The following is a 14,537-nucleotide window of genomic DNA, read 5'->3' as shown; positions in this document are numbered from 1 at the left end:
GTTCATCAAATGACAACACATGTCTATGGCCAGCAAACTTAACCATCTTTGATTAACGAGCTAGTCAAGTAGAGGCATACTAGGGACACTCTGTTTGTCTATGTATTCACACACGTACCAAGTTTTCGGTTAATACAATTCTAGCATGAATGATAAACATTTATCATGATATAAGGAAATATAAATAACAACTTTATTATTGCCTCTAGGGCATATTTCCTTCAATTTGCCCAAAAGAAAATTCCACTGATCAGTGCACAAACACTTTGCCAAATGCCACTTATTAATGACACTTGCTCTTGGGAAAATGCCACTGACCAGGGGACTTGCCCAACAGCAAGTGCCACTGATCAGTGATAGTTGCCCATGAGCAAATGCCACTGATCAGTGGCATCTGATTTTCTGCAACTGCCACTCATCAGTGCACTATCCTAAGCATGGAACATCTAAAAATAGCACCCATGTGCACCCATGCAAATTTGGCAGCATCCTAAAATGGTCCTACTACATGCACGTATAACAATCTAGAGTATGCAGCACAAAACCTAGCTTGAATATGTATAACAATCTAGAGAATGCAACATGAACAACAACATGAACATGATCCTATCTTGAACATGAAGATGCCATTTGCATGAACACAGATCCTAGCAAGACCCTAACTTGAACACAGATCCTATTAAAGCACACTAGCATTGGGGATTCTAGCATGAACACAAATCCTAGCATGAACACAGATCCTAGGAAAGCACTAGCAGAAGAACATTATCCTAGAACACACATTGTAGCAAACAAGAACAGGTCGGTCGGATTCGATTCGATTGGGATCGCATCGAATCGGATCTACTCGAATCCTATCGAATCCACTAAGTACTAGCACATGCCTAAGAAAAAAAACCTGATCTACATCTACGAGCAAGCATTGGGGATTCTTTGACTCACCGGAGCTTGCGCAGTCGCAGCAAACTGAGGCTGCGGTGAAAACCCCGGCGGGAAGGAGAGAGGTGGCGGAGCAGAGGAGGAGCCGGCCCTGGCGACGGCCTGCGGCATCGGCCCCGTGCTCATGGCCACGCCGGAGGTCGAGGAGGATGGCACGCCGACAGGAGAAAACCCTTGGACAGGGGTCAAGAAACCCCCCCTGCCCAATGGGGTCCCAAGAAGCGGCGGCTCCATGGACGGCGAGCCCAGGACCACGAGGTCCGGAATCGGCGGCGGAGCAGGAACGACCGGCACCACATTGGCCGGCACTTGTGGTGGCTGGCAACAGATGGGGGACGACGCTCGCAGTGCCGACGCCAGGTCCCCGACCGAGTTCTGGAGCCCGGCCACCCAACGCTCCTGGATGCTGGCGATGCGCAGTCGTCGTGGGTCAGAGGGCGGCGCAGCGGTGGGCGAGGCAGAGCCATCGAAGGAGAGGAGAGGGAGGGGGGTGAGGCAGAGAGGAGCGGTGGGAACAGTGCGGGCGGGGAGATGACAGAGAGTGTGTGTGTGGGGGGGGGGGGGGGGGTTATGAGACGCCCCCTTCGTCTCCCTCGCTGCCCGAGGTGTGCAAGCCCCTCGCACGCGTGGCTGCGCCGAGCAAGGCTCGCGAGAAACTGCCGATTCGGTAGTTTCCGCCGGGTCAGACTCAGGCCTGCTTTAAGGTTCGTACGGGCTACGAATCGCATGCAGTCCAGCCAACCAAACAGACCACGCACATCCGATGCGGGTCTGGTTGGGCTGCATGCGGGCAACCAAACAATAATGCTATTTGGCTACAGCCACATGGGATTTCCTTTCCACAAAGAGTTTTTTTGCCACTGACTAGCAGAATTAAGAGGAAGGAATGGGAGCCATTGGATTGGAATGGATGACTGATCTAAATACCTAAAACACCGGTACAGTATGAACGTAACAGCAGAGTTGCCAAACTCACACAACTTAACTGAAGGAAAAATCGACTGATGACAGAAAGCTCCTAATATACAGTAGGAAACGTTCCAACTCTCATTAGGAAGTTTCTAAATTAGAGTTGAACTCATGAGCAGCAATCCCAGCGGTACGCGACTGCCCTGGTGGTAGTGAAATGATCTTCTTGGAGGGAACTCGGGTTGACCTGCTTTGGGTGACTCTGCTTTTACAGGGAGCTGAGTGGCTTCCTCGGAAATGATAAAGAACCATATGACACCGCATGCTTTTACCATGCTGGAAATAATTCTGAGCAGCTGCTAGAGATGAAACTGCGAAATTTCACATACATTTGCTTTATGTGAGCAAACAAGAGTTTCTTTACAAAATACTCCCACTGTCCGGAAATACTTGTCATCAATGGATGAAACGAGATGTATTCAAAATGGATGAAAAGAGGCTTAATGGCTGCAACACTTTATGTGAGTACTTGTCTCTTCCTGCTCGTGGACGATTTATAACAACATAAGAAACTTATAGATTCTATATTAATTGTAGATTTTATTTTTTTCTGCAAGAAGACTGTGCTAACGACCAGTCGACTGGTCGTTAGCAACAGATCCGCACGATTAGTTCGCTATCTTCCCACGCTCGCTTTTCACTGATTTTTTTCCTTCTCTTAAAAACCGTGATAAATCGCTAATGGTTTTTTCTGGTTTTTCGCTGCATAATATGAAAATAAAATAAAAGTGCTTGAAAGAGGATTCGAACCTAGGTCTATGCAATACCTATTGAGCCTAATAACCAACTAAGCCACCTTTTGTTGTTGTCTATTGTAGGTAAACAATGTTATTTGAACCTTTCTTATTTCTGCCATATCAAAAAATAAATAAAGTTTGGCTTGGTAACTTTGGCATGATCAGCATGATAATTAGGGTATGAGCAACATAATAACTATACCATGATAAGGCTGATAACTACACTACGAGAAGGTTAAGGCATGAGGAAGTATGGTAATTTAACACATAAATTACCGATGAAAATGTTTAAAAAACTTTTTTCCCTTGGATGAAAGATACCATGGTGTTTAAAACGTAAGATATTAGTTATCAAATCTGTGATGTATACATTATCATGTTTTTTACATAGAAATTACCGGGTGTATATTTTTCAACAATAAAAATTCAGGTCAAAAATTATAATGGCGTTTGTATATGAGTTATCAGCTTAGTATGTGTCTATTAATAAGCTATTTACATTTAAATTACCGGGGTTGCTCCCCCCCCCTCGCCACAGACGCCAAATTATCAAGTCTGCGATGTGTGAGTTATCATGTTATTTGCAGAAGAGTTATCGTGGTATGGTTCAACAACTCCTTCCACCCTACCCCCCCCCCCCCCCGATAAAGTTATCAGGATTGGGTACATAATTTATCATTTCTACGATGTGTGACTTATCATGTTATTTGCATAGAAGTTATCGTGGTATGTTTCAGTGACTCCCCCCCCCCCAACCCCAACCCCACCAACAAAGGTACCAGGACTGGGTACATAATTTAATGTCTATGATGTGTGAGTTATCATATTATTTGCATAGAAGTTATCGTGGTATATTTCAACGACTCCCCCACTCCGGCCCCTCCGACAAAGTTACCAGGACTGGTACATAATTTATCATGTTTACGATGTGTGAGTTACCATGTTATTTGCATAGAAGTTACCGTCGTACGTTTCAACGACACCCCCACCCCGACCCCTCCGACAAAGTTATCAGGTCTACCATGTATGAATTATCATGTTATTTGCACAGAAGTTACCGTGGCATGTTTCAGCGACTTGCCCCACCCCCATCCTCGCCGACCAAGTTATCAGGACCAGGGTACATAAGTTATCAGGTCCGCCATGTTTGAGTTATCATGTTATTTGCACAGAAGTGACCATGGCATGCTTCAGCGACTTGCCCCCACCCCCACCCTCGCCGACTAAGTTATCAGGACCGGGGTACATAAGTTACCAGGTCCGGCATGTTTGAGTTATCATGTTATTTGCACAGAAGTTACCGTGGTATGTTTCAACAACTCCCCCACCCTCACCCTCGCCGACAAAGTTTTTAGGACCGGGGTACCGGGGTACATAAGTTATCAGGTCTATGAAATTTGACTTACCATGTTATTCACACGAAAGTTAACGAAGGATATTTTATCACCCCCCCCCCCCCCTTCGGTAAAGTTACCAGGAACGGGGTACCTAAGCGCGGAAAAAATCGAACACTAAATTAACTCGTTTTTATGCATACGTAGTAGAGGAGACATGTTAAATAGCCCATTTACTTTCTTTTGTTTAAGAAAGGGATCGTAGGTCAGGTGGTAGGCTAGTTGAGTTGGCTCACTAGTGGTGCAAGGATCGAATCCTCTCTTGTTCACACCAATTTTTACGTGTGTGCATGCAACAGAGAAAACAAAAGGAAACTGTGCCGCTCGGGAGGCTTTCGCGGGATCGTTCGATGCGCATCTGACGACAATCAAAGCGTGTGTGCCTATCGCTAACGAACAGTCGGCAGGAATCTTTTTGTCAAACAAAACCTACGACGATATTTGTACATAAGCTATCAGGTTTGTGGTACATATAATTATCAATCTCATTACAAAAGAATTTACCGAGATATGACAAACGAGAAGACCGTTGTTCAAATTCTATAGGAGTGAAACATTTATTTCTTTAAAAAACATTCATCACTACAAAAAAAAAGATAAATGGAGTACAAAACACGTTGCACCGGCCCTTTAAAAAACTTGGAGCAAATGGTTTTGTCTCCTCATCAAAGGCGTTGTGGTCATTTTTTTCTCGCTCTCATTTACCAAGGTAGAAATACAGATTAACCCGCACATGAAACACAACAAGTAGTCAGCTCAGCTAGTAATGAGTCATGGCCACGACCAACAGGTTGTGTGTTTGAATCCTAGCGGTGGCGCTAATTTTTTGAAGCTCTTTTTACATGACAAAGCAGAGCCGATCAGAAAAGAAAGATCGAAAAAAAAGCAATCGTACGTGCCTGGCGCTAACCGTGCCTGGCGCTAACTAACAGTCGGCAGGAAAATAGCTTTCCCCTTCAATATATTCACTTTCAATCATGACAGTACAACGACACTAAAAATAACTGAAGAATTTAACTACTAGAAGTTTTTATTTTTGGGTGAGAAATGGAGAATTTAACTAGCGAACACACAGCGAATTTGCGATGTAGGCCCAGTGCTTTTCAATTAGACCGGACACACAAAATGATATGCCACATCAGTCCGTAACTAGAAAGTCCATTGTTGGTGGTCCATGTGTACTGGTAGGAACGCCTTCACCGGCCACTGATGCTGCTGCTCAGCACCAAAGTTCCCGAAGTCGAAGGATTAGTCGGCGGCCCATAGGTCGCCACCGGCATCTTTGCCGGGAGGCTCGGCAATGGCGCTTCGAACCGCAGCACGTTCATCGCTTGCCTGATGGATGGCCGCATGCCACGGTCAGGATGCGCACACCAGAGCCCCACGACCATAACACCCTCCATCTCCGCACCATCAAATTCCCCCCTAAGCCGCTGGTCGGCGGCGGCACGGATTGATCCTCCGCCGTACAAGTCCCACACCCATGACACCAGGTGGACGGCACCACCGTCTTCCTGGACTAGAGCTGGCCGCCGACCACATGCGACCTCGAGGAGGAGGACCCCGAAGCTGTACACATCCGACTCGACGCTCGCTGTGCCGGCCAGCACGCTCTCCGGGTCGATGTACCCCATCGTGCCGGCTGTGTCAGTCATGTACGATATCTGGCCATCATTGATGAGCCGCGCGAGCCCGAAGTCGCCGAGCTTGGCGGTGAAGGAGGCATCTAGCATGATGTTGCTTGGCTTGATGTCCCTGTGCACCACACGCTGCTCCGTGTCTTGATGCAAGTACATAAGTGCGGAACCTATGCCGAGCACTATCTCGTACCTAGTATGGCAGAGAATGAGAGAAGTGAGGAATTGCTTCTTTATTTTGACAAGGAGTGAGGAATCCCTTATAAGTACCAAATTATTGTGCTAAGTTTTGTTCAAACGATTGATTAACTAGAAAGTAGCAACATACTTTTTTTTTGCGACGAAAAATAGCAACATACCTAACAGGCCATGTCAGCACGTAGTCGGATCTGTACAAATGAGTGTCGAGGCTGCCATTATGCATCAGCTCGTAGACAAGGAGGAGCTCATCGCCGCCATGGCACCAGCCGATGAGCTGCACGAGGTTGCGGTGCCTGAGCCGACTAATGATCCGCACCTCCGAGAGGAACTCCTTCCAGCCCTGACGAGATGTCTCTGACACCTTCTTGACAGCCACTTCGCGGTTCATGTCGCTCATAAACCCTCGGTACACAGACCCAAAGCCTCCTCTCCCGAGCGCCCTGTCATTGGAGAAATTATCCGTCGCTGCAGCGAGCTCCTCGAAAGAAAATCGTCGGGGCCCAGAGAGTCCTTGGTCGAGCTCGCCATCGACAAGTTCGCCGCGAAATAGTGTTGTCAACGCTTTCAACGATTGTTTGGTTTTCTTCATGTTACTGCGCCTTCGACGGTGACAGCAGAGGCAGAGGCAGACACAAGAAATTATGCAAAGAGCAAGTATGAGCACGACCAAAGCCCATGTTACCAACACGGCCCCGACGATCGCCTTTGCCCATGTTGGATCTGCATGGAAAGCATGGAATCGATGATGAAAGACAAACATGCGAGAAAGTATCATTTTAGTTATTTACAGGGCCTTGTCTAACACTTACGGAGAGAATTGGTCTCCCTGGGATGATCACCACGATAGTCTTGATTTAACATAATGTCTTCAAAGTTTTTGAACACTTTCATTTTTTTTGTCAAGTTTTGACAAATAAGGGGTTGAATATGTATTCTTCTTGTATTTTTTAATCCGTTTGGCAAAAATAACTGAAACTTTTCTAGAATGATAATCATGGCAGTGTTGATTTTAGAGAATTATTTCAAAATTCTGGATACTTTCATTATTTTTGCAATACTTGGTGACATGACAATTGACTAGGCGGCTGACTGGGTGGTCAACTAGTCAAAATCACTTCAACCCATCAAAAACTGGTTTCAGAAGAGAGCGGGGTTGAAACTTGACTTGTTTTGACATTTCGTAGTTGTGACGTAGATGGTTACATAGTTCAGACTTGATTCTTAAACATTTGTGATAGCTTAGGGTTGAATTATGGACTTCTTTTTTGTTATAGGTTTTTGTCTTATACCAATATTGAGTGCCAAAACTCAAAACCAAAAGCTATAAATAAATGATTCTTTTTTCGTGTGTTTCTAGGTTTGATTCTTTCTATCTCTAGATCTATACTTCTGTTCGTCGGGGGTGGTTACTGTTATGGTGCGCTAATTCTGTGAGGCCTTATCGTTACAATTTCCTAACTGCCTATTATAATAAGTTTGGTCTGGCTCCAGTGGGGAGGGACGATGATGGTGGCACGCTTTCTATAGATATTATTTTTGTGTTCTTTGTACACTCATGACCACTATTCAAGAATCCGTTCGATTAATCAGTTAACGGGCCAGTTAATCGTTACTCGCAGGATGACCGCATTGATTAACACCTATTCATCGTGTTAACTTGTTAGGCTGATTAATTGGCTAGTTAGACCCATTAATCGTGGTTGTTAGGCCGATTAATCGCTGATGACCCATTAATTTCTGAAATTTTCCCCCTGTAACCCCTTCCACCCCCTTCTCGCTCCTCGGTAGCTAGGGATCGACCAAATAGTAGCATATTTTGGTATTACATAGTTGAGAGCATGAGAGTATGGTATAATACATAAAAAACTAGATATATGTTGGCAATTCGTATTTAAACTACAAATTAATAGTCGATTGGTTAATCCAGTTAATAGGCCGATTCACCGATTAATCACTATTCCCAAGCTGACCGAGCAGCTATCAGTTACCGATTTCCTGAACAATGGTCATGACACGGTGAATATATCAAAAGTATTCACGCAAATAAATAAATAAATAAATAATGAGCTAAAGTCCATTTGAGGCACACCTAGTCTCGCCAGCGTCGGACCACTGTCCTCTCCTCCTCAGGTGCGATCTGGATGAGGAGCAGAGACCAAAAAGCAGTCGGAGATATGAGCTAATGTGGGAAAGATCTCCGGCGTTGGAAGACATAATTGCCAACTCCTGGACAAGCAAAGGTACGAAACGGAACCTAGCTGATGTTCGGGAGGCCCTCGCATCAGTAATGAATGACTTGCATGTTTGGAGTAATAAAACATTCGGCAATGTTACGAGAGAACTGGAGAAATCACGGTCACGACTGGAGGAGCTCACTCATATGAACGCCGACCGGCGGGAGATAAAAGCAGAAATGGATAAAATGAATGAATTACTATATAGAGAGGAGATGTTGTGGCTTCAGAGATCGAGAATTCAGTGGCTAAAGGAGGGCGACCGGAATACTCAAATGTTTCATCGTAAGGCAGTGTGGAGAGCTAGGAAAAATAGAATAAAAAGTCTAACAGATGAGCAGGGTGTGGTACACACCAAACAACATATGATGCTACAGCTCGGTAATACTTATTTCTAGAATTTATTTTCAGCTAACCCTCTGCTTGATCCTGGAGATGTGTTACAGCTCATTCAACACAAGGTATCCAGCGCAATGAATGACGAATTATGCAGAGAGTTCACGGACGAGGAGATTTTCAATGCTATGTTCCAAATAGGGCCGTTGAAAGCGCCCGGACCCGATGGTTTTCCAGCTAGATTTTTTCAGCGACATTGGGCGGTGTTCAAGATTGAGATTACAGCTGCTGTTAAGTTGTTTTTTGATACAGGGGTGATGCCTGAAGGAGTGAACGCCACCACCATTGTACTAATCCCTAAGGTTGACACCCCAACTCGGCTCACAGATTTCCGACCGATTAGCCTCTGTAATGTGATTTATAAGGTCATTGCCAAGTGCCTAGTGAACAGGCTACGACCTATGCTGGATGAGCTCGTATCCCCGGTGCAGAGCGCCTTTGTACCAGGGAGGCTAATCACCGACAACGCTTTAATTGCCTTTGAGTGTTTTCATGCAATAAAACAGGAAAAGGATCCAGAGCGGAGTTTTTGTGCGTACAAGTTGGACTTATCGAAGGTGTATGACAGAGTGGACTGGGTGTTCTTGGAGCGAATGATGCAACAGTTGGGTTTCTCTCATCGGTGGGTGTCGTGGATAATGGAGTGTGTCACCTCGGTGAGATATAATGTGAAAATCAATGGAGCCCTCTCGGATTCGTTTGCGCCGTCCTGTGGGTTACGACAGGGAGACCCCATCTCGCCTTTCCTATTCCTTTTTGTCGCTGATGGTTTGGATGCTTTACTGAAACAGGAGATTGAAGCTACCCGTATCTCGCCGCTGCGTGTTTGCCCTCAAGCCCCGGGCATCTCCCACCTCTTATTCGCGGGCGACACACTTTTGTTCTTCCGAGCTAATGCAGTGGAGGCTGCTCATGTGAGGGCCGTTCTTGAGAGGTATGCAGCAGCGACCGACCAGATTGTAAACCCGAACAAGTGTTCCATTATGTTTGGGCCAAGCTGTTCGGAGGTGAACAAACAGGAGGTGATGCACACTTTGAAGGTTGTCAATGCGAGCTTTGAAGAGAAGTACCTTGGTTTTCCTACTCCAAATGGCCGGTTATCTAAAGGGAAATTGAAGAGCGTTCAACAGCAGCTTACCAAGAGAATAATCCAATGGGGGGAGCTCATGTCTCAGGCGGGAAGAGAGGTCCTTATAAAGGCCGTAGCACAAGCCCTTCCGACGTTCCTTATGAGCATTTTCAAGTTTCCAAGAAGCACATGCGATGACCTTGCACGCATGATCCGTAGCTACTGGTGGGGCGCATACAGAGGGAAGAGGAAGACGCACTGGAAGGCTTGGGATCACTTGCTGCGGCCAAAAGCTGCTGGTGGGATGGGTTTCAAGGATTTTAGGATGTTCAATCAAGCCTTGTTGGCAAGGCAAGCTTGGAGATTGCTGGTCAACCCTGAGAGTCTCCGTGCAAGAGTCTTGAAAGAACGTTACTATCCCAATGGACGGCTAGAGGACACGGTTTTCTCCACAAATGCATCACAAACTTGGCAGTCCATCGTCCATGGGTTGGAGCTTTTGAAACAAGGCCTGATTTGGCGTATTGGTAATGGCAGATCGGTTCGCATTTGGAGGGACCCTTGGATCCCTCACCCCACTGGTCGCCCTCTAATATCGCAACAAGGTAGATGTATACTGCGAAGGGTCAGCGAATTACTTGATGAAACGGGTGCATGGCGGCCAGACTTACTGCAGCAGTACTTTTTGCCTGTTGACGTCCATCATATCATGAAGATAAAGGCCTCTCCACGGCTAGGCGATGATTTTATTGCATGGGGGGCTGAACGTACCGGTATCTTCACCGTACGTAGTGCGTACCGGCTGGCACTCGAGGACAAGTTACGTCCCTCTTCAGTCGCGGCGAGCAGGGCACCGGACGGGTGACGTGCCGTCTGGGCATTTTTATGGAGGTGCCCTGCTCCTTCAAAGGTGCGTGTTTTTGGTTGGCGTGTGGCTACGAATGCTCTCGCAACTTGGGCAAATAAATTTGCACGCCAGATGGAGCTTACTGACATGTGCCCTCTCTGTGGTCTCGAGCGCGAGGACACGTTTCATGTGTTTTGCAGGTGCCCAAGAGCTGTTGATCTGTGGCAAGCCATGGCGCAAGTTTGGCGGATACCTGATGTTAAATCAATCCGCAATACAAGACCGGAGTGGTTCCTGAATCTCATCGCGGAGTGCGACGAGGGTGACCGCCTTAGAGTCCTCATGCTTATGTGGAGATGCTGGCACGTGCGTAACGAGATCCAACATGACAAGGCACCGCCACCCATGGAGGTGTCCCGACGGTTCCTTCAAAGCAACGTCAACTCACTGTTGGGGATCCAACAATACCCGGCCGGGGACTGGGACAAAGGAAAGATGGTCATTCAACTAGAGGGAGCGGAGCAGCCAATATCAAATGTGGACGTAAGCTGGAAGTCTCAGCGCAAGTGGAGCCTGCCTCCGGAAGGTTGGGCGAAGCTCAACGTGGATGGGTCATTCTCACACGAGGATGGAAGTGCCGGTGCCGGCATGATCTTGCGCGGGCACGACGGTGCCATCATTTTCTCTGCATGCCATTGGCTTCGGTCATACCCGGACCCATTGCACGCTGAGTTGGCCGGGTGCACGGAGGGACTCGGCCTAGCTTTGCAGTGGACGGAGTTGCCGATTATCCTGGAGTGTGACAGTATGCAAGCCGTGCAGATGATCAAGGCAAAAGGACCGGATCGTTCCCAACATGCGATGGTGGTCTCAGAAGTAAAAAGTCGTAAAAAGTCTTATGGGTACAAGGGAGTGTTGTGTTACTCACATCTCTAGAGAGCAAAATAATGTTAGTCATGTGTTAGCAAACTTCGGTCGAACGGAGAACCGTACTGTGGTCTGGCTCTGCTCTGGACCTGCTAATGTCCCTAGTCTGTGTAGGGATGAATTCGTGTGCTCTTGAGTAATACAATCCTTTTACCCCCGCAAAAAAATGAGCTAAAGTCCAAAAGCCGAAAATAAGGATTTTTTTTCAAAACTATCACCTTTTTTATAGCTAATTCGGAAACTATAGTACCCATTGCCAATATACCAAAAATATGACCCTGTCGGTCTCGTGGTGGCCGAAGTGGTAGTTTTCGGCCAGAACTAGGCCGAAAAGAACTTTTCGTCCAGCTGTAGGCCGAAATGAGCCTCAGTTGGGCCGAAGAGGTCTCGTCGGTTGGGGCTGGGCCGAAAATAGTAGCTTCGGCCAGGCCTAGACCGAAATGGGCCGTTTTCGGCCAGCCCGCAGCCGAAAAGCTTTTCGGCCAGGCCTAGACCGAAAAGGTCTGGATAAGGCCAATCCCGTCGTCACCTTCCTCTTCCTGCTCGCCTCTTCTTTCTCTCGTTCCTCTCGTTCTTCTCTGTAGAGCTCCGGTCTCCTCCCTGATCTCCTCCAATTTGCACTCATTTACACAACCAAGGCACAGAATAGATAGATCATAGCATTCTCCACCGGCCTACGGTGTTTTTTTTGTTATGGGATAGTTTTTTGTGCGCTTGGGGGAGGAGCCATGGTGGGGTGGAGGAGGTCCGGTTGGGAAGGAGGTGGTGGTGAGGAGGAGCAGCAGCTGTGGAGGAGGAGGTGGTGAGGAGGAGGAGCAGCTTGGGGGGTGACCGGAGTTGAACCTCCGGCCGTCGAGTGGGCGGCGCTGCCGTTGTCCGGTGGCCAGTGCCGGTGACCGGAAGAGACACACGCTTCGAAGGTATAACCATGGCGTCACAAATTTTCTCTAAATTGTATATGTTTGTGATTGGCGGGACACGGGTGGCGGGAACATATGGCGGGAAGGGGTTGGCGGGAAACGAGTGGCGGGAAGGGGTTGGCGGGAAACGGGTGGCGAGAAAATACATTTCAGCATGAGCCATGCAACTTCGGCCTACACGAGACCGAAGTAGTACTTTTCGGCCTAGACTTAACCAAAAAGTCTATTTCGGCCAAGAGTTGACCAAAAATTAACTTTTCGGCCAGGTGCCCCACTCTTCGGTCAAGTGTTAGCCGAAAACCCTACTTCGGCCTAACTGTGGCCGAAAACTTCTACTTAGGCCAAAAGATGGCCGAAAACTACTACTTCGGCCAGAAGATGGCCGACGGGCTACTAGTTTTGGTTTTTTTGCATTAGGTCCTATAATTTCCGAAAATGCTATAAAATATATCATAATTTTGAAAAAAAATCACCAAACAGCACCCCCAGGTAGACTTGCGACCCCAGCCTACGGGGATTAACAAACATGCCCGTGAAACAGAATCAGGGGATGTGGGCAGTGCTTACCGACGTTGCATCCGTCCCCAGCCGCGTACCCGTCGCCGTACAACCCCAGCGTGCACGCGCATCGGTACCCGCTCTCCCCGCTCGGTGTCTCTACGTCGGAGCACGTCGCGGTCTGTGGGACGCACCGGCCGCCAGGCTCACCGCCGGCACATGTGCCATTGACCCACCACCCCAACTCCGCCGTCTTATACTCTTATACTCCGGCGACACCGTCCCCTCCGCCGTTTTCATCAATACGGCGGAGGTCAGCACGTCGTCACACTTTTGCTTCTCCACCTTCTCCCAGAACAGAGACACCGCCCTCGCCACCGTGGCGTTCGGCGCAGCAGAAGCAACGCACGCGACCACGGTGGAGGTGTCGTTCCTGCCGCACTGCGCCGTTCGGAGCAGCCTGGACACGGCAGACGCCGGCACGCTACACCCAGCGCCGGCCGCTGCGTCGCTGCTGCCGCGGCAGCCACCGCGGAGGATCAGAACGGTGCGGAAAGAGACGTCGTAGCTGCGGCCGGAGAGCGCCTTCCTGACGTCGGAGACGCTGCGTGCGCACGACGGCGGAAGAGAGACGACGAGGGAGGATGTGGTGGAGTTGAAGGACACGACATGGTACGGCGACGTGCCGTTGTCGCCTCTGTACTGGAGGATCGGCGTGGAGGTGTTGGCGTCGCAGGACAGGGCGATGGGGCAGCCGTCGGAGAAGCCGAAGGGGTAGGGGACCTTGGTGCTGCCGCACGAGCGGTTACACGATGCGGCCGCCGTTGTGCCGGAGAGGGTTTCATGGCGAAGCAAGAAGACGAGCAGGAGGAGGGAGCGGCGGTGCATGGTCGGCCTCTCGCCACTTGGTGCAAGAGGATTATGAGCCTTGTAGCCATATATTTACACCCATTTTTCAGTGGAGGTGTTAGAGTCAACCTGTGTCCCTTTCAGAATTTCAGGCCAAGCCATATAGATCAGGCCAGGAGAGGGGGCGATTTGGAGTTTAGCAAGAAGTTTGCTCCGAGGCTCCGGCGGAGCTCGTCGATGGCCGACTGCAGCAGCAGAACTGCCCGACCGATCGACACAAGTTGACGCATCCTAAAATTCAGTGTACGAACGTAACCCAGAGAGGAACTTACCGAGCTGCATAGTACTGTACCTCACAGCTGATTTGATTAAGCAAGCATGACCAAGATTCATGAATAATCAAAAGGGGGACTCTTCCAATTAATGCAAAGACAACAACTACTCTAGCAAGAAGGAAAGCTGAAATCATATATACCTGCACACACACTCAACGTACGGATCAAATTTCATCTGAATCACATTGAAAACATTGAACATGCAGGTCGGGAATATAAATCCCCTTTTCAAATAAGCAAACAAAATTTGATGTACTTTGGTTCAGTCTAAGCATACATATACAAACAAACTTTTTTTTTTGAAGCAGATACATACAAACTTAACGAAGTGATTTTACTAGTAGTTCTTGAAAAGTTTAGACGATACTAAAACGTCCTAAAGGCCCGGATTGGGATGCAGTTGTCTCGAGCTGAATGAGTCGAGTCGGCCCTCACGCTGTCGCTAGTCACCGATGATGAACTAGAAGAATCATTAACCGGCGGCCAAACGTGTGGTGGATAAGGTCTCTATTTTATGGGGAGGCAAAAAACTGAGGAGGAAGAGGAAGAAGTGGTGCATAAGGACATCAAGCCAAGAGCAAGAAA

General features: G+C 48.1%; 1 protein-coding gene across 1 annotated transcript; it reads right to left on the bottom strand.

Annotated features, from left to right (window-relative positions):
* Positions 1-4,997: 4,997 nt before the first annotated feature.
* Positions 4,998-13,663, bottom strand: LOC123110429 (L-type lectin-domain containing receptor kinase IX.1-like). Its single transcript, XM_044530928.1, is given in 4 exon segments — positions 4,998-5,869; positions 6,036-6,597; positions 12,838-13,036; positions 13,039-13,663. Coding segments are annotated over 4 exon segments (2,013 nt in total). The 5' UTR covers positions 13,657-13,663; the 3' UTR covers positions 4,998-5,235.
* Between the last annotated feature and the right edge of the window lie 874 nt (positions 13,664-14,537).

Source organism: Triticum aestivum, chromosome 5B, assembly GCF_018294505.1.
Source record: "Triticum aestivum cultivar Chinese Spring chromosome 5B, IWGSC CS RefSeq v2.1, whole genome shotgun sequence".
NCBI classification, from domain to species: Eukaryota; Viridiplantae; Streptophyta; class Magnoliopsida; order Poales; family Poaceae; genus Triticum; species Triticum aestivum.
The sequence above is the reverse complement of the archived record's forward strand: the minus strand, read 5'-3'. Positions and strand labels throughout refer to the sequence as shown.